Source organism: Rattus rattus, chromosome 17 (genome assembly GCF_011064425.1).
Source record: "Rattus rattus isolate New Zealand chromosome 17, Rrattus_CSIRO_v1, whole genome shotgun sequence".
NCBI lineage: Eukaryota > Metazoa > Chordata > Mammalia > Rodentia > Muridae > Rattus > Rattus rattus.
The window spans coordinates 42,085,303-42,104,520 of record NC_046170.1 but is presented as its reverse complement, the minus strand read 5'-3'; the positions used below and the strand labels follow the sequence as shown (position 1 = coordinate 42,104,520).

General features: G+C 52.4%; 1 protein-coding gene across 1 annotated transcript; it reads left to right on the top strand.

Annotated features, from left to right (window-relative positions):
- The first annotated feature begins 4,467 nt into the window (after window positions 1–4,467).
- Window positions 4,468–11,069, top strand: Snai3 (snail family transcriptional repressor 3). Its single transcript, XM_032888026.1, has 3 exons — window positions 4,468–4,611; window positions 8,467–9,072; window positions 10,229–11,069. The coding sequence occupies exons 1-3, from the start codon at window positions 4,536–4,538 to the stop codon at window positions 10,408–10,410; spliced, it is 864 nt and encodes a 287-aa protein (XP_032743917.1). The 5' UTR covers window positions 4,468–4,535; the 3' UTR covers window positions 10,411–11,069.
- Window positions 11,070–19,218: the final 8,149 nt, after the last annotated feature.

The following is a 19,218-nucleotide window of genomic DNA, read 5'->3' as shown; positions in this document are numbered from 1 at the left end:
ATAGGAGAGAAACAAGGACAGAGGGGAGATACCTGAATCTAGTTTCTTTCCTCTTGTTTCCTCTTTGAGCAGACTTACAAACCTCAGCCAACCCCGTCATCAACCACCAACTCTTGGAGGCCCTAGCATTTATATACACTCTGAAAAGTTCCCAGAGTTCCAAGTGTCTCACACCCTCGAAGGAACTATCTGCAGCTGGCAAAACCAGGCCTCTGCTAGAGCGCAGCCAATCATAGCGGCTGTGGATAATCTGAGGCAGCCCACATCCCCACACCTGGGATTAAAACGCAAGCACACTCTTAACAATATTTCTGTGTAATTTGAAGAAATCAAAAGTCCATGATTGCCACTACAGGAGAGGAAGAGCCACACCTAACTGCCCCTGCTGCCGATGGGAGCAGAAGCAAAAGGGCAGGAAGGGATCGCTTTCCTGTGTCCCACATGACTAGCCACTGCCCTTTTTGAGGACATGGTTCCCACTTCCTGCCCCAGGGAAAGCAGTCCCCTGAGTGGAGAGAGGGAAGCAGCAAAAGGAGGAGGTGTCTTCTTACCATTCTCACACGCCTTCCTAGGTGTCCATATCTTCACAACATCCCACTTCATGATAAAGTTCAGCCCATAGCTTCTCCTTCCGGGCCTGCAGAACTCCTGATTCCTTTGATGCTGTCCACAGAAGCCCTGAGGCTACCATGGGACATGACAGACATCTCCGGTGCCCAGAAGAGCCTACAACCTTCTCAGCTCTGAGTCTGGGCTTTTGAGGGTCATCACCCGCTCAAGCTGAAGTACCACCTCATTCTTGCCCCCAAATTGGCCTTGACATCTTCAGGTGACTCTACATCCAGGACTGGCTGGAGAGCCATCAGAGTCAACGAGAATAGGAAACCCAGAACAAGGCAGATGTCAACAGACCCATTTCCAGGTGAGGCAGTCTTAGATCACAAAGCAGCCAACCGTTGCCTTGTATTGTCTGGAGGGGAAAAATAATCTCCCTGGAGACAAGTAGCTGGGATCTGCAATGCTAACTCGTGGCCCCTGAGAGCGAGTATCACACACAGACCTATTACCACACAGTCATTTGTGAAGCTTGCCAGAGGGAGGGACAGGCTGCCCAGGCAGAAAGCATCGTGTCTACAATCATGGAACTCCCGCCCTTAGGCGTGCCTCACCCTCTCTAGGCTGCAGGTTCAGCAAGCTAAGGGTTTTTGGTTTTTTTTTTTTTTCCACCTTGGACTACTCTAGGAACAGCAGGAGGCCACCTAGAACTCTTTAACTCTCCCTCCCACTCAACCATCCTCCCCCAGCCCATACTACCGTGCCCTACCTCATCTAAGGTGTCAGAAACCTGGGCTGGTGGCAACATGCCTGTAGTTTCAAGTTATGCAACAGCACCGGAAGCTACCACCCTGCTTCCTAGAAAGCAAGCACTCTTGTCACGGGCTCCTGGACCTTCTTCTTAGGAAAGGGTCATGTGGCCAACCAGAGGCAAAAGTCAGAGCAAGGTGGTCTTCAGCCTTGGGCCTCTGAGGAACTGGCCAGTGATCCCTGGGTCTTAGGCATCTATGTGCTCCCCGCAGCACCAGAACCGACTGTGTGTGATTTTAAGTCTTTAGCACTGTATGCCTCAGAGCCTCACTTCTGAACCAACCAACCAGTGCCTAGCCACACTTCATCCATCCACCACCCTACCCAGCTGCAGGAGGTTTGCCTTCCCAGAATCCTTTGCGCAATGTGTGTGGTATGTGGTATCCCCTGCTTAGTGCAGGAATCCCTCCTCTCCCAATTTGAGCTCACGAGGCCTTGTTCCCATCAGACGAAGGGATTTTGGAGGCCCTATTTCAGGCTTGTATGGGGGGCAGGGTACAGAGTGGAGCCTTCCTACCCAGCTCGCCTGGAAACCAAGGCCGACTGCAGAGGACCCAGAAACTCAGCTGACGATCTGATGTCAGGAGGAAGTTGAGAAACTTTTCCTGTATTTGAAATACTGGGGTGGGGGTTGGGGATTTGGCCCAGTGGTAGAGCACTTGCCTAGCAAGTGCAAGGCCCTGGGTTCGGTCCCCAGCTCTGAAAAAAAGAAAAGGAAAAAAAAAAAAAAAAGAAATACTGGGGTGGGCCAGGCCTGGGTGAGGGACAGTAACACAGTCTGTCCTCCTGTTGGGCCCCGTTCTCTAAGATGTCAGCCCTCTCTGCCCTCTTTGGGGACACTCAAACCACTGGAGAAAAAGGCTTCATCTACACATGATAGGTGTCATGGCCCAGAGCAGTTCAAGGACTCCCTACAAAGGCCAAAAGCTATTTCCAACTGAAATCTCTTGATAGCAAAAATGTCTTCCATAGATCAAAGACCCTCTCCAACGGCCCTTGCTCTCAGTGTCGGCCCAAGGAAGTGGGAAGGTTGAACCTTGGGAGGATGAGTGCAGGAGCAGTGACAGCAGTGTGCCCCATGAGCTCTCAGCCATGCGCCGGGGAGCTGAAGGCTGTGATGGGTTCATCCACACGTCTGCTGTGTTTCTACAGGGCAGCTCCAGCCTGCTGCTCCAATGTTTTCAGGATATCACCTGTGCAAGCATCATGGGCCTCTGGAATGGCGCACCCCAGAGTGTTTCTCAGAGAGAACACCAGAAACAGGTCTGGAGGCCAGAAGGCCAGCATGGAGGTATGTCAAAGCTGGGGGACAGGGACCCCCTCGTTGCTGACCACTCAGACCTTAAGCCTCTCTCCGGACTCTCCAGCCACCTCTATGCACACCAAATTCCCATTGCCTTCTCTGTTAGGACATTAATCAGTGGATTAGAGCCCATCCGAATGGCCTCCTCTTGAATCAGCAACATCGGTCAAGACAGAATTAAATGACACAATTATATACATTGAATAGACACAATCTAACCCATGACACCATCAATTAGCAATATATTAGGGACTAAGGCATAAACAAACTATATCTTCTTCTTGTGGGTGGAACCCCCAGTGAGGTAGCATGTAGAGTTACTTGTTACTGTGGTACAGGGTGAGTGTCTGCCTCGCTTCTGTCACAGCTGCTGTTTTCCTGTGGCCTGCTCCTCCGGTGCCTCTGGGGGTGGCTGAGATCTGCGTGGGGCCCCGCACGAAACCTGTGAGTTGGTTTCCAAACCTGTACTTCTGCTGAAGGAGGTTAATGAGCAGCATAGCACGTAGGCAGCAGACAAGGCGCAGGGATCCAAACAGCTTGTCTCAGCGTCTTTAGGAAAAGCCCTGAAGAGGCTTTTGTTGGCTGGGGCAAGCCCTTCTTCTGTGGGGGGAGGCTTCCTGCTGCAGTGGGCTTAGAATTTTAAACACTAGTCCCGGAGACAAGTACTCCCTCTTCCTGGGGCTGCTTGGGGCCTGCTGTTTGGAACTGTGAGTCACAGCAGAAGAATGAGTTTGCACAGCAGCAAGGTGAGGGGGTCCAGAGAATCTCCAATTTCCTTCAGGGTAATGGCTTGTAATGGCTTGTGAATGCCGGAAGCCTATTGGCCCTGCCTCAAAGAGATTCCCCTCTGGTATGCCAGATCATCTCTCATTAGGGGTGTTAGGAGACAGGCTACACATTGTGTGGGTGGGCAGGAAGGATAAGGCAGGTAAGAGCTGGATCCACTCTGTCTGTGCCTGGGACGGGAGAGGTTACAAAAGGCTACAGTTGGTACCTTATAGATCCAAGGAACAGGGGAATGGGCAGCCAGCAGGACTGTCTCCTCAGAGAGCCTTCCCACAGATGCCCTATTTCCACACTCTTACACTTCTGACCAGCCAAGGAGGGTGAGTTAGTCCCAGTTCTGTTGACCACAGAACTCTCAGAACCTTGGTTTTTCTCCTAGAAACGGAATGACACCAGCTACCGTGCCCTGCAACCGTGAACACGAACGCCAGGGTGACTCAGCCCCCTTCACCCCACTGTCTCCTACGCTGCAGACTCACCTTCCCTTCCCACCTCAGCCCACACACGCCAAGGAACATGGGGTTAGAGGGTAAAGCTGAGTTCTAGCCACAGGGCCCTGCTACTCAGTCACAGACATACCCAGTCGGTGCTATGTCCACCTACCCCAGAGACTGTCCCACCTGACTCTAAAGTCCTAAACATTCACACGGAGAACCTGACCGGGCTGCTTCGGCTCTCCGGGGCATGGATTACAAAGGATGCTGGAGAGGATAGGGCCTAGGCTTATCCAAGCTGGCTGGCCCCTGTCACCCAACCCTGAACTCTGCTCTTTCATCCAGGGCAGGTCGATGGCCAAGACCCCGCGGGGTCGGTGCGTGACCATGACGCGGGCCAGCCGAGTCCCGTGGGGCAGACACCGCCGACCACGCGGCGGGTTCCCGGCCCGCGCACCTGTCCTGGGCGTGGCTTCGCGGCCCCGCCCCGCCGTGCTCCGCGCTGGTTGGCCGAGGTGGTGCGCTATGCTAATGACCCTGACCCTTCTCGCACCTGCCGGCTGCGCTGCCCGCGGGCGCCGCCAGACGCTACTACACTCGGTGTCCCGCCGCAGGCTCTAGACTCTGCCTGCTCTCGGGAGGGGACAATGCCGCGTTCCTTCCTGGTGAAAACGCACTCCAGTCACAGGGTCCCCAACTACGGGAAACTGGAGACACTGAGAGGTAGGGGTTGGCCGGGCCTCTGCCCCCCAGCACTTAATGCTTCGGGGCTCGAGGCTGCTGGGAAGTCCTTGGGAGCTGGGTTCCCACCTGCCCCAGGTGAGAGGGGAAGGGGACAGAGTTTTCCATTTCAGCAGGGGATGAGGTTCCCTTCTGGCCTAAGACTGGGGCTCCAAGAGGGATGTGCCTAGGGCAACTAACATCTCTGCTTCTGAAGACTCTGGCATGCCTTGGGCTCCCCACTTGGAAAAGTTTCCTGAGCCCCAAGTCTCCCTAGAGCTCTCCCTGTAGACTGCTAACACTACAGCTTCAGCTAAGCAGACCCCGAGGATCTCTCCGTGCAGACCTGGAAAGGTCCAAACTTAAAATATGTCCCAGGAGCTGTATACACCCACCCAAGGAAGGCCTCACTGACCACAACGCCAGGAAACTTGTCCTGCCCGCAGATGGTGGCTGGTGAGAAAAGGCAGGACTCCCCCAGAGCATCCTGCCTCGTGGGTGAGCTCACTGATGAAGCAAGCAACCTCTGGCGGTCTTCCCTCTTCCCAGAAGCCCCCTTGCTCTCTCTCTCTCCTGGTGCAGTGACCTCCACGCACAGGCTCGGGCGTCCACCATTCCTGCTAGGCTCAGGGGTTTTAGGTCTGAGCACCTGAGAAGAGAACCCTTAATCTTTAGAGCCAGCCTGCTGCAGTAGGTCAGGACTATCCCCACTCAGGTGGGCAGCTTTTTGGAGACAGACCTACTGGGGGATTGCCCAGTGCCTAGGGACACCTTGAATGTCAGAGCTGAGGCCCGCACCCCTCACATAGTGAGTCCAACCCAGAGCCCCAGTTGGTGGGAATTCTACAGATCAGGCCCCATCACCTACACTGCCACCAGGGGGTGCTATCTAGGACCCTGCTCTGGCGGGGGTTGGGGTGGTGGTGGTTGTGCATTTTGAATTCAATTTAATGAGTCACCACGGGCAATGTTCTCTTCAGAAGCTACGCAAGTGTGGTGAGACTTTTCGTTCAGCTGGGTGGTGGGTCTCCTTACAGAAGGGGTGGAAAGCTGTACTTACAGTGAGTGTAGTTTTATTTCCCTTCTTGAACAGAGGATGGACTCTCACCGCTGAACCATGCCTCTGGCCCTAGGCCATAGTTTTACACGTTTAAAACCTTAGGCTGCACTTCTGCAGCGCACGCCAGCTTACCGCTTCAATGGGCAAACCGGGTGCCCTGCAGGGCCCTGTTGGGGACAGGAGGTTGCCCAGAGTAGTCTTGGTGGCCTTTAGCATTCCTTCTTGGCTTTCCCAGGCCCCCATGGTTCCAGTGACTCTCTCTTCCTGTTAGGGTGTCACCCTGGAGTATACCTGAGGTGCTGAGATCTGGGGTTCCCTCTCCCTCCCTCTGGGGCCTTAGGGATTCCTTGAGCCACAGGGCATGAGACTCTCATCTCCCCTGAACCAGAGCTTCAGAAATCACAAAAATGCAAGAGAACATAGGAAAGGCACTTGCAGAAGCCATGGCCGCTCCCCACCTGGCATGAGGTCCCTTTCCCTCTGCCTGTGGAGTGGACAACAGAACCTTGGTGGCAGAAGTGGAGACTTTTCCTGCAGACAGGACCTCAGAGAATCTCCCCAAGACGGTGGACACATTCTGTTGTCCAGAACGCTGCTGACACAGTCTCTTGGCTGTTCTGCTCACTCCTCCTCCAATCCAGAGAATGACATGCTGGCTGGCTAATCAGGAACAACGTGTCGAAGAACTCAGGGAGAAAGTAAAGGAGTTAACTTCCTGGTTCTCCACATCCTCACCAGCACCTGTCTCTTCTTGCAAGTTCTAGCCATCCTTGCAGTATGACGAGGTGCCTTGACGTTGGTTTTTGTTTTTTTTTTTTTTTAAGAATTATTTATTTATTTCAGGTATAGGATACATTGTAGCTGTCTTCAGACACACCAGAGGAGGCATGGAATCCCATAACAGATGGTTGTGAGCCACCATGTGGTTGCTGGGAATTGAACTCAGGACCTCTGGAAGAGCAGCCAGTGCTCTTAACCGCTGAGCCATCTCTCCAGCCCTTGACGTTGGTTTTAATTTGCATTTTCCAGTGTCTAACGTTGGGCATTTTCTTGTGAGCACATTGCCCACCTACCTGTAGGTGCTTTTTAAAACGTTAGTCTCTCTCTCTTTTTTTTTTTTTTTTAAACAAAGGGTGTTTTACTGTGCTTTAATTCTGATACTAACAGCGCTGGGAAAGAAATCAACCACTTCCAGGTCATGCGAGGATATGAATTTTATTCATTCATGAGAATCTTACAGACATGTTTACTGTAGGATTTTTTTTTCCCCTTGGAGCTGAGGACCGAACCCAGGGCCTTGCACTTGCTAGGCAAGTGCTCTACCACTGAGCTAAATCCCTGACCCTAAGGTTAGTCTTTTTTAATTAGGGAAACTTTATTTTTTGTGAGTGGGTGCAGAGCAGACACATGCATCACGGAGTGTGTGTGTGTGTGTGTGTGTGTGAGAGAGAGAGAGAGAGAGAGAGAGAGAGAGAGAGAGAGAGAGAGAGAATGAGAATATGCAAGTAGCTTTCCCTTCATCTTATGGGCTGGGGATATAAAACTCAGGTGGGCAGGCTTGGCTGCAAGCGCTCCACCAGCCAAGCTGTGCTCCTACCCTTTTCCGCTATTTTTAAATTGCGCCATGAGACTTTTTCCATAGTGGAGCTGTGAACTTTCTTTGTACCTAGGCTAGTTTCTAATCAAACATTTCATTTGGGCATATTCCCTCCCAACCTGTGAACAACCATTTCTACCCAACGCCTTGGCATCAAGGTAGACACAGGGGTAGAGGTCTGTCTCAGCGCGTGTGGAAGAGGAAACGGATGGAGGAACGGATGGAGGGCTGATTGGTGCTTCTGTCTTTGGGAGAACCCGGAATTTGTCTCGTATCTGCAGCCTGTTCTCTTGTGCATGTGTCGGGAGGGATACCAGCATTTTTTTTTTTTTTTATTAAACACATGAAATTCTGGCCACAAATACAGGAGCCACAGCCAAAGGGGACACAAAGCCAGGACTGGATCTGATGCAGCCACAAGCTGCAGCCACCTGCCTGGCTGGGCGTGTTCATGCATGAGAACAGGGTAGCAAGTGTGTGCTGTGGAGTGGCCAGGGGTGTGTCCGAGCACAGCACATCATGACACACTCAAGGAGACGCCACAAGGGTGACCCTGCGGTGAGCAGAGGCTGACTGCTCTGGGGGTGGCTGGCTGGTTTTACCAGGTTCTTTTTGTTCTGAGAGCATATGTCTGCGTGGGAGCCCAGGAATGCTAGCCCCAGCTGCTACCCGCTGTCCAGAAGTGAGACTGGGGCTCCTTAGACAAGCTGTCCATACTTAGAGCTAGGAGTCCTGTGAGGAGCTGACTCTTGAGGTCTCCATATGAAGCCCAGGCTAGCTCAGATTTGAAGTGGCCCAGACTTAAGACTCCCGAATGCTAGGTTTGCAGGTATCTACTCATGAGCCTGCTGTATGTTTATGTTTATGTTTCTGAGCATCGGGGGTCCTGGAAGATGCTTTCCTCATTTTAAACAAGTTCAGGTCGCCTTCTAGTGACTGGACGTGTCTAGTTCGTGCATTCTGCAGCCCTTCCCTCCCCTCCCCACCTCTGTGGCCCAGAACAGTGGAGGAAGGTGAGAACTCTGGCTGCTGCACATGTGACTGGTTCAGGGTAGGCATCCATACCTCTGGCTTCCCGCTGGCCGCTGATGTCCCATAAGCCAGGCCAGACTGCGGTCAGATAAGTGAGCAGACATTTGAAAGCCCAGGTCTTGGAACCTCACCCCTCACTCTGTGTTGTCTCTCCCCTCTGCCCTTCTAGAAGCTAATGGTTCCTGCTCTGCCTGTGAGGAGCTGGTGGGATCCCGCCACCTGTCAGATAAGGAGGCCTCTTCCGATCCCAGTGACCCTCCGCAGCCTTGGGACAGTACCTCGGCCATTGCCTGCGTCTCCCTGCCTCTTCTGCCCCATCATGGAGAAACTCTGGGAACCTCTGGACCAGAACCCCAGGAAACCGGCTTGGTGGGCCCTCGGACTGGCCAGGCCCCCAGTGTGACTGTCAAAGACAGCTTCAATCTGTCCCCGCTGTTGGTGCTGCCCACACGATGGCCCCCAATCCTGGGCCCAGACGGAGCTCTAGATGAACACCTCAGGGCTGAGGGAACCTCTCGGGTCCCAGGTAGTTTTGAATGCATCCACTGCCATCGGCCATATCAGACTCTGGCTGGCCTGGCCAGGCACCAGCAGCTGCACTGCCACCTGCCGACTGGGTGTGCCTTCACCTGCAGGTACTGTGACAAGGAGTATGCCAGCCTGGGTGCCCTCAAGATGCATATCCGCACCCACACGTTGCCCTGCATCTGTAAGGTGTGTGGCAAGGCCTTCTCCAGGCCCTGGCTGCTCCAGGGCCACATCCGCACCCATACAGGTAGGAGGGGCAAGGCTGCAATCCCGGGATAGGATCCAGGTTGGGGGAGGGGCTGATCTCCTCCTCAGCAGGGTCCTTGCACCTCCTGCAGCTGCTGACACACATCCCCACAGGTAGAGAGCATAGGCATGTCTCCTCAAGGTCCTGAGGCCAGAAACCTGAACTTGAGGCATGGCCAGGCCACATTCTCTGGGAAGGCTGTAGGGAATAACACTTCTTGCCTCTCTGGTCTCCTGGCAGCCGCCCTACTCACTGGCAAATGGCCACATCTGTGTATCTGCCTCTGCCTCTCTAATGCCTTCTCCCCCGTGTGTATCTCTGCTGCAAGGGGAGGGAGACCCCTGTAAGTCATAGTTAGGATTCACCCAGGTGGCCTCATCTTAACTGTTATCTTTGCAAAGGCCCGATTTCTGCGTAGGGTTGGAAGGGAGCTAAGGAAGCAGGAGTCTCTGAAGGACAACACTGAGAACTGCAGGGCTTCTTCGGAGCCTGTCTGCCCACGTCTTGTGGCTTCAGGGCCAGGGAGGTCTGTGAAGGCGGGGAAGCGTGGTCACTGTGGAAACTCCCACAAGAAGGGCAGACTCTGGCCTTGGAGAACTGTGACCAGTTAGGGTACAAGTGCCTCTTGCGGGCTGAAGAACCAGACAGACAATTCTCAATGGCCCCCTTCCCTTCCACTTGGGAGGGTTGTCCTGGAAGCCAAGGTCTTTGCAGAAAGATTCTGTTCCAACCCTTGGTGGCGCTGATTGGAGATGGTGCCTGTGTCTAGGAGTATAGCTTACTCCATCCAGTTCGGCCTTCACAGTGGTTCAGTATTACACCTGCCAGTGACCAGGAAGCGCTACTGGGGGTGGGGGTTGGGGGTAGGGGGGTCTTGGGGGGTGGGAGGGCTCCTGCTACTTCTCATGGTAGGAACTGAGCACCTCGGCATTGGCAGAGACATAGCGGCCACACTGCCTTTGCCTCAGAAGATCCTCTGATCCTGCCCTGAGTGACTGTCTGACTGTCCAAAGGGCTCTGACCTTGGGTGCTTGGGCTGTGGTGAGGACAAGGGCAAGTTACTTATTGGCCAATGGTGACATTTCACCTTTGGCCACCATCCGTGGACTTGTCCTAGCGGTGTCCACTCACCTGACCGCCTTTCTTCCTCCCACAGGTGAGAAGCCTTATACCTGTTCTCACTGCAGCAGGGCCTTTGCTGACCGCTCCAACCTGAGGGCTCATCTGCAGACTCACGCTGGTACCAAGAAGTACAGGTGCGCCTTGTGCCCCAAGGCCTTCTCCCGAATGTCTCTCTTGGTGAGGCACGAGGATGCCGGCTGCTGTCCTGGCCCCTAAGGGGACACAGCAGGGTGGATGGGCCAAGCCTGACAATACTCTCAGTGGTGCTGTCACCCAGGACAGGGCCCAGGTCACTGTTGCTTGTGTCCTGCCAGAGCAAAGCCGAGTGGGGCCTTCGGGCAGCTTTCCCTGAGGCCTGTGTTCAGAAGAGACTTATCACCACAAGTCTCACCAAAATAAGAACCAACTGTTCCCGTTTTCAGTTCTGCCTGTCTGCTGGACCTGTTTCAAAAAGGAGCATCTATTGGGAAATTAGCTAACACTGGGCAGAAACCACCATGACGCCAATGAACCTGGCCACCTGGGTGCCTTTGTGCGCAACTTGAAATGATGGTTTTTACTTGAGAGCACAGTGTGTGTATAACCTTGGAAAACACAGCTACCTCTCAGCCAGTCTCAGTGCCTTTGCCTTGGGGTTGAAGACACATTTCCTCCTGCCCTTTCTGTACACATATGTGTGTATATACACAAGCACACATACACCCTGGCTCCTCCCCGTAAGATGAGGCAGGGCCAGGGGGGGATTAGGTTGAAGCCAGGTACCACCTCACCTGTCCTCAGCACTTGTTGTCCGGCTTGGAGCTGGCCTCGATGGCTGGTTAACGTCTCAGGAGAGCAGCTGTGGGTAATAAAGAACATCCGCACTCGGGCCTCCTGTCTTGAGTCTTTACCAAGCCCCTGGATCTATGGAGGAGGCAGAATTCTCCAGGGCAACAGGATTGGGGATGACTTGGACTCTCCTGGGCACGGAGCAGACAGGAGACAGAGGGCATTGTGTCAGAGCATCTCAGGTGAGCCTGTGGCCTTTGAGGGAAGAGAAGCTGCATGCAGTGACTTGGTGGACTGTTGCCAGGGCTACACTAGCAGCAGGGTTAAGGGTCCATGAAGGACGCTCGGTTGGGACCAAGGTTGAGAACTGGTAGGGTGGCTATGGCAGCTGAGTAGCGTCTCAAGCCAGCAGAGAGCAGGGCTTGGTTCTTCCAGTATATCTCACTGACTGTAGTTGGCATTCGGGCAGAGAAAGGAGACCCACAGAACCCAGCAGAGAGGATTCGTGACATATTTTTAGGTAACAGTCTATCAGCCGCTCCATTTCTGGCCCAGAACAAGGGACACGAGTCAGCCACCTTTGTCTAGGCCCACGATGGTTCCCACCTTCTTCTGAGCTTTCCAGGAGCCTGCTAACCCCTCATGTGAGAAAGCCAGCATCCAGGAAAGCTCATCTGGTTTGCAGCTGCTTCAGGCTAGATTGGTAGTGGGCATCTAGCTGTGGTCTGCTGGCCTTCGGGACCTCCCAGAGAAAGCTCAACCTATTTGCTTGGAGATGGTCTCAGTCTGTAGGCCACGCTGGCCTTGAGCGCACTGCAGTCTTTCTGCCTCAGCCTCCTAAGTGCTGGGTTACAGGCATGAGCGACATAACTTGGCTTAGAAACTTGACCTTGAGATTGGGCTCCTAGACCAGGGGTGAGTACAATCGGATAAACACTGTACCCCACTACTGTGAGGGACAAGGCTACTGACTGACAGCACCAGACCTATGCTGGCTGGTAGAGGGACACACTTGAGGCAGACACACTCATGTTCCCCACCCGAGACCTCTGCCCCCCCTGCACGGGAGACACGGAGTGGGCTCAGGGGTACCCTCTAAAGTTCTGGTATCCAGAAGTCCCAGCTCAAAGTGACTGCCAAAGCGGGATGTGGATGCTGTCCTAGTAGGAGTTTCTGTCTCTGCTGTCACACTGTGTGTCTTCACAGGACCTTATCTTAGCAGCTGCAAAGGCTCACTTCTAAAGGTCTGCAACGGGTTAGGATCATGACACGGATCTGGGGTGGGGACTGCTGTTCAGCCCAAACATATGGCTTGAGAAATCACTTTACCTCGTCCTCACTCTTAGAGCGAGGTGGGACAGGGTCGGGGAGATCTGATGATTCCTTTTTGAAATCTATACAAGGTCATGGGGTAGTCAGGTATTGGAAATAACTTCAAAGGTTTTAGGTAAGAAGCTCCTTCCCTCCCCCACCTTCTCTTCATCTTTCTGTCAAAGCAAAGGAAGGTATCTTGTCCCCAAATGTCTGGTCCTTTTGCAAGCAGGTCAAAATTTCCCTGTCAGAGGGGCCCTCAGAACCCCAACTAACATGAGCCTAGGTTTCTCATGGGAATGTTCTTTTAAAATAGCATCCAGATGCCCAAAGGAAGCTATATTATAGATTGTGTTCTATTCCTGGTTCCCCATGTCTAAATGGGGCTGTCACACCTGTCGGGTATGAAGCAGGGAATCTCACAGCCCAAAATAAAGTGGAATGTTTCCCCCCCTTTGGTTCCAGCCCATGGAAAATACTCTTGTATTTATATCTGGGCTGGTGGAGGGCTGAGGTAGCGGAGGGTGGGGGTTGGCAGAGAAGCGGGAGGAGGGTACCTGCCAGGGAACTGATACGGAAGGAACAGAGGACGCGGTACACTCTGCAGGCCAGGCTGAAGTCAGGCGGCAGCAGCTGAGCAGCCCTGCCTGCAGACACCTGCGCCTTCCCAGCCAGCCTGGCACAGCAAAGGAACTGGGGGGGGTGGCTTCTCGATTAATTTCTGGGCCCAGTCCCTGACATGCAGAAAGAGGGTCAGGAAGGGGGGTGCCCCAATGTGCTTAGGCAGCCTTTTCTCTGGGGTTGTTTGCCTTCCTTGCCTGCCCGTCTACGGAATCACTCTTGAAAGTCCCACTTCCCCTCCTAAGGAAGAACTTTTGAGAAAACTTGTAGGCCTTTTGTTAGAACCTCTCTCCAAAATGGGAGCAGGAGACAAACAGGGACAAGGGGCCCAGGAGAGTGGGAAAACGGGTTAAGTGTCAGCCCTGTGGTGTCTGTGGGAAGCAGGGATCTGCGAGCTCAGTTAACATTCAGGATGAGATCTATAACCCATCCCATCTGGAAGCCGTCTTCCCTGCTCACAGGACAGTACCTGCAGGGAGAATATCTAGGGTCTCAGGGCCTCCACTGGTCTTCCAGTCAAGGTTGAAGGCAAAGAACATCCCCTCTTTCTGGAAGCAGGTGCCTGACGGACACTTTGGATGACCCAGTCTCTCTCCCCATGGCCTGCTTAAAGAAGCCACTTCAGAAAGCCAAAGGGACACGAAGGTTATAGTGTTTGCTTCCAGAAGCTCGGTGGATTGTATAAATAGCATTTTGGCCCGGAATATTCTAGGGGGTTCTCCAGATGCTTGAAATAGCCCACTTGTTACTAACTATACTCAGAGCAGCTACCCCTGGCCGCACCCACGGGGCTAAGTATAGCTCCCTGGCTGAACTTCATGGAACACAAGTTTCCAGGCTGCTGCGACGGGAGTGGAACATCCAGGCATAGTACATGGTTGCTGAGGTAAGCAGTCCACACCCCTGCAGCCCAGCCCAGAACATCCAGTGTCTGCTGAGTTAATCAGATAGCCAGCTTCTCCGTGTCTAGAACTGCTGGGACTGGAGAGACGGCTTAGGGATTAAAACAGAGACATCACGCATAGAACTCCAGCTTCGGGGATCCAATGCCCTCTCTCCCCGCCGGCTTCCAGGGACACACCATGCACATAGCATTAGACAGACATACATAACATTTTTTTTTCTTATAAAGAGCCACACAAAATTCAATGTCAGAATTAAAGAGAACACCAGACAAAAACAGTTCAGTTACAGAACACGTGGAAACCCTGGGGTTTATCCTTGTTTCTGAGTTTTATATATATATTTTTTATTTTTAAAGACATTTATTTATTATATATACAATGCTCTACTTGCATATGTGCCTACAAGCCAGAAGAGGGCACCAAATCTCATTATAGATGGTTGTGAGCCACCATGTGGTTGCTGGGAATTGAACTCAGGACCTTTGGAAGAGCAGTCAGTGCTCTTAACCTCTGAGCCATCTCTCCAGCCCCGAGTTTTATATTTTTATCTCTGAAGTGGGAATGTAGTGTAGCAGTAGAGGACAGGGCCTAGCCTGGCTGAAGACCTGGGGGAAAGACAGAAAGAGAAGGAACTGAGGGAGGATAAAGGATCCTCAAGGCATTTAAAACACAGCCTTGCTGTACCTGAGGCCGGATTAGAACACACTCCTGCCCCTTAAATACAGTGGTCATGCTAGAAGGCCAGATCCCATATCCTGAATAAATCAGGACACATACCCCTGCAGCTCTCTTTGGGACAGAGTTAAGTCTGTTGTGACAGCTCTTTTTCCCTTCGTGTGTATGAATGTTTTGCTTGCGTGTCTGTGCACCAGATGTGCGCCTGGTCCCCATGGAGGTCAGATCCCGTGGGGCATTGGGTTCCCCGGAATTAGAGCTGCAGATTTTGTTTTGTTTTTCAGGACAGGGTCTCTCTGTGTAGTTTTAGCTGTCCTGGAACGAGCCCTGTAGACCAGGCTGGCCTTGAACCCTTGAACTCACAGACATTCTCTTGTCTCCGCCTTTCAAGTGCTGGGATTAAAGACTTGCGCCACCAACCAACTGGCCTGAGTTACAGGTAATTGTAAGCCACCGTGTGGATGATGAAAATGGAACCCAGGTCCTCTGTGAGAGAACAAGTGCTCTTAAACTGCTGATCCATCCCCACCCCTATGCCACGTGACAGCCCTTAATTTAAGACACCTGTCTCCTCCATGCTCTCTGGCTTACATGCTGTGTTGAACGAAATCGTGTGACGTGAAACTTCCCACTGATTCCCCAAAATGAGTAACACTGGGACCTCACTCTGGGGACACCATCTCCTACCTGATCAGAGTTCTCTCCGGCCTCACCAGCTCCTATCTCAGGCTCCTCCCCTCCCCCGTCATTTTCCATTGCTACAATTCTTGAGGCAAAAGCAACATTTATCCCACTTCACACAAACTAAGGTACTGTTCCACTAGATGAGTCCCTGTGGATGTGTGGATGGAGTCCTTTCCTCTGACTGTTCACTCACTTAGATCCTCTAGCCCTAGCCAGAGCCCCCAGGTCACATGCAGGTGAACTGCATACAGCTTGTTGGGAGGAGTGGTCGGATACTCAGATGGGGTCCCCACGATCCTCCCAACCTGCTTGGCCAGAGGGGAAGGTCAGCAGTCAGCAAGTCCGGCTTTGATGATAATCACAGATGTGGAGAAGTACTTTTTCGGCCACATCATTTAATACCCCAATGCCAGCTGGTCCTTCATCGGAGCCTATGACTTCCCTGGTGAAAGGTTTTTGTCTAAGTTCCCAGTACCAGAAGTGAATCTCCTCCTTTGGGAGGGCATTAAGTACATTCAAAAAGTTGGGGGGGTTGGGGATTTAGCTCAGTGGTAGAGCGCTTGCCTAGGAAGCGCAAGGCCCTGGGTTCGGTCCCCAGCTCCAAAAAAAAAAAAAAAAAAAAAAAAAAGTTGGGGGGAGTTGTTTGTTTTTGTCTCTGTACGTAGTAGCCCTGTTGTCTTGGAATTCTCTATGCAGACCAGCCAGGCATGAAACTCACATTCACCTGTCTCTGCCTTCTGAGTGCCGGGATTAAAGGCATGCACCACCACACCAGGCTTAGAAAGTTTTATTCACACTACCTGGGTGGCTATTGAACTAGCTGCACATTTGTGAAGCACGCAGGGTCCACAACTAAGCAGGACTTTTAGTCTTAATCCTCCCCAGGATCCTTAGTAACTTCTGACCCCACATATGTGTTGATGTCATTATGCAGGTGAGAGCAAGTACAGGGTAGAACGAGGCCTGTCATTGGACAAGAAGGAAGGATGGGCAGGAGAAGTTTTTAGGAGAGGAGGTGGTAGGCAGTTGAGAGAACATGGCGGCAGATGTTAGGATTCCTCTCTGCACATATTACAGGTTGTTATGAGTATTTTTAACGGATGGATGTGTACAGGGTTTTGTGTTGTCTAGATGGGCAAATTATATATCAACTGGATCAGAGAATATTGTTCTTTCATGTGTCGACTTAATTGAATTCAACAGAGTGTATGGTGGCAGTATGTACCGGGCCTGCCACGGAATTGGGATGTGTATGCCTGGCATGGTGGAAACCAGCCCAGAGAGCTGTGAGTGAGAGCTGGGGTGGCCTGACAGGGTGCTGTGTGGAATGGCTCTCAGACGGCAGGTCAGAAAGTAGATGGGGGCAGCGTGGAGCCTCTGAGATGCGCTAGTTGGAGCCAGAACTAGTGAGAGAGCGCCACCACCAGGGTACTCTCTGGGAACCCGTTCCACCTTTTAAATTTTAAGGTAATGACCACAGGCTAGCTCGCAGGGAGGAGACACTCCCAGCTGAGTCTAGCTTTATTTCTGCACATCTACAACCAGGGTGTAAAGGATCTTCATCCCTAGGTCTTACCATTCGGTTCTAAAACAAAGCCAGCAACTGTGGCAATGGCTGTTGTCTTTGGGGGCCTCCAGGGCCTCTTCGGCCAACAACTGCTAGGAACCCATGGCTGGCACTATTGAAGTTCTCAATCAACTTTATGGGCTGGCCATGGTGGCATACACTGTACTTCTAAGGCAGAGGCAGGTGGATTTCTGTGAGTTAGAGGCCAGCCTGGTCTACACAGCAAGTTCTGGGCTAGCCAAGGCTACATAGTGAGACCCTGTCTCCCAACAACTAACCAACCACCTTATGACTTCAGGGAACACCTGTCCCCCACTCCCATTAATCGTTAACATTCACAGACCCAGGTTATGGTACTTTTTCACAATCACCTTGGTGGGTAGCATCTGTGCCTTACTCAAACTATAAAGTTCCCAAGAATGTCACGGCTGCACCTGGCCCTGTCACCCTTTTGCTCCTCCTGGGGCAGTCACGTGTCTCAAAGGGGTTTCCAAATCTGTAAAAACACTCAGAGCTCAGCATTCTGCCATCTATGTGACAACGCTTTTCCCCCAGATAGTAATCGAGACATACCACAATGCAAAGGCCTCGACCTCCCCACCATAATGATTAGTGGCCTGTGTCGCACTCCGAAAGCCCATCACAAGTGTCGGGTTATCGTAGAAGTTCACAAAAGATTACAAAGTCAAACAGAAGCAAGGACTCACAGCATGGAGAGAGTTCTCTAACTACTAGAACCAATCGCTTCCCCCACAGATCAAGGTTGGGTACAGTGGCGTGGATAGTGGGTAGGACTCGATAACTTAATTAGCTCTCCACAGTCCTTAGTCGCTCTCTGAGCCTCCACCTCCTGGTGCTGAAAGTCTTCCCAGGAGCCTCCCTGTATTTCCCCAACCCTGATGAACTCAGTGAGGCTGGCTCAAGTTACTCCGCTCTACCCGGGACCAAGGGGCACTACCCAGGTCCTGCTCTCCCCTACTACCCCTCCTGGCTCCCTGGGTCTGAGAGGCTCTGAGTTAGGTTGGCACAGTGACTGGAGGGGCAGCTGTTTCTCTATCCACCACATCTGGCTACTGGAGGAGGTCCTGACTAGACAAATGGTCTTGACCCCTGTTGTAACTTCTTGTAGCAGAGAAACGTTCCCTGCTTAGTCAGGAGGTGGAAAATAACCTACCCCTGGCATGGGCTTGACCACCTTCACTTGGATGATTTTATCACAACGCTTTCTGTAAACTCCTCCCCAGGCTTCAAAGCCTTCTAGAAGCTCCTCAGTACAGAATTTCTTTTTCCCTCGGAGAATCCCTGCACATCTTGCTACATTTGTTTCTGTTTGGTTTCTCTTACTCGGCTGGGTTACACATCCTCTATACTAACACGCTATACGTGATTGTCTAAGACACTCAGATCCTCCAAAGCCTTTCCTTCTCCCTAAGGATCCTGTCTCATCAACAGCCCAGCAAAGCCACAAAACTCCAAGCCAGATCCAAGGTCCCCGATGGATCCAGCTCACTGGCCCCTTACCGAACGTGTGGCTCATACCTGTTCTAAAGGCCACATTGGGCTGTGGTCACCGAGTCCAAACAAAGGGACTTTAGAGGCTGCCCAGTGCAGGTGTCTGATTTGTCAGGGCCAAAGTCCAGGCAAAGAACAAGCCAGGGGGCTCGGGAAAGTAGGGACAGTGAGTCCTGAGGGCTGGTGCCCAGGTACTCATCAGAGGGATTGGTGACTCCCCTCCTGGCCTGGCTAAGGAAATTCCTGCCTGGGGTGGCCCCGACAGCTTCTGGTTTCTCCTTCCCTCTTTCTTTCCCCTCTGCTCAGTCTAAGGCAACTTTTCTTCCTCCCCTAGTTCTGCTCAGGCTCCATACCTCCTCTTTCTTGGTCCTTTCCTACTTTAGCCCCTCCTAAACACAGCTGGCAGCCTACAGCCACCTACTTGATTGGCTGCCCCTGCTAGCCATGCACTGGGCTGTTTTTCACAGGGAACCAGAACCCCTGGATGAAATCTACCTCTTCCAGTCTCTCTGGTTGTCCAGGCCCCAGGCACTCTGGAACAGCTCTGACCTCTGAGAACTTCCCCGGGGAACTGACTTCAAAGGGACAAGGAACAGGGTACAGAAATCCACAAACAGTATCTTCCCTTTCTAGGTTGCTTGCCGAGGTTTTCTGTCCCCAGTGCCTGGGAATCACAGCTACACTTTGGTCCCCTCTGCTGGCCTCTTCAGGCCGAACCCCGAGGTACAAGCAGATGATGCTGGGCCCTGGTACACTCTCCTCCCTTCCTGTGTCTCATACATGTGTATCCGTGACCTAACAATGAACCTCGCACAAGGGACAGACATTTATAACGTTTGATGAAAGAGAGATGACCTACCACTGACTCTTTGCTTCAAGGGACACAGGGTTCCAGGTACTGGTGTCCTTCAGCCCTTGAAGTGACCTTGGCCTCTGTACCTGATAACAATGTAGGAGGATTCCCATGAGTGAAACCATTCC

What these genes read in the sequence shown, in the direction of transcription:
- Snai3 (XM_032888026.1), top strand. Translation starts at nt 4,536, where the DNA reads ATGCCGCGTTCCTTCCTGGTGAAAACGCACTCCAGTCACAGGGTCCCC. An exon ending in GAAACTGGAGACACTGAGAG is followed by an intron (nt 4,612 to 8,466) that starts GTAGGGGTTGGC and finishes CTGCCCTTCTAG; the next exon opens with AAGCTAATGGTTCCTGCTCT. An exon ending in CCACATCCGCACCCATACAG is followed by an intron (nt 9,073 to 10,228) that starts GTAGGAGGGGCA and finishes TTCCTCCCACAG; the next exon opens with GTGAGAAGCCTTATACCTGT.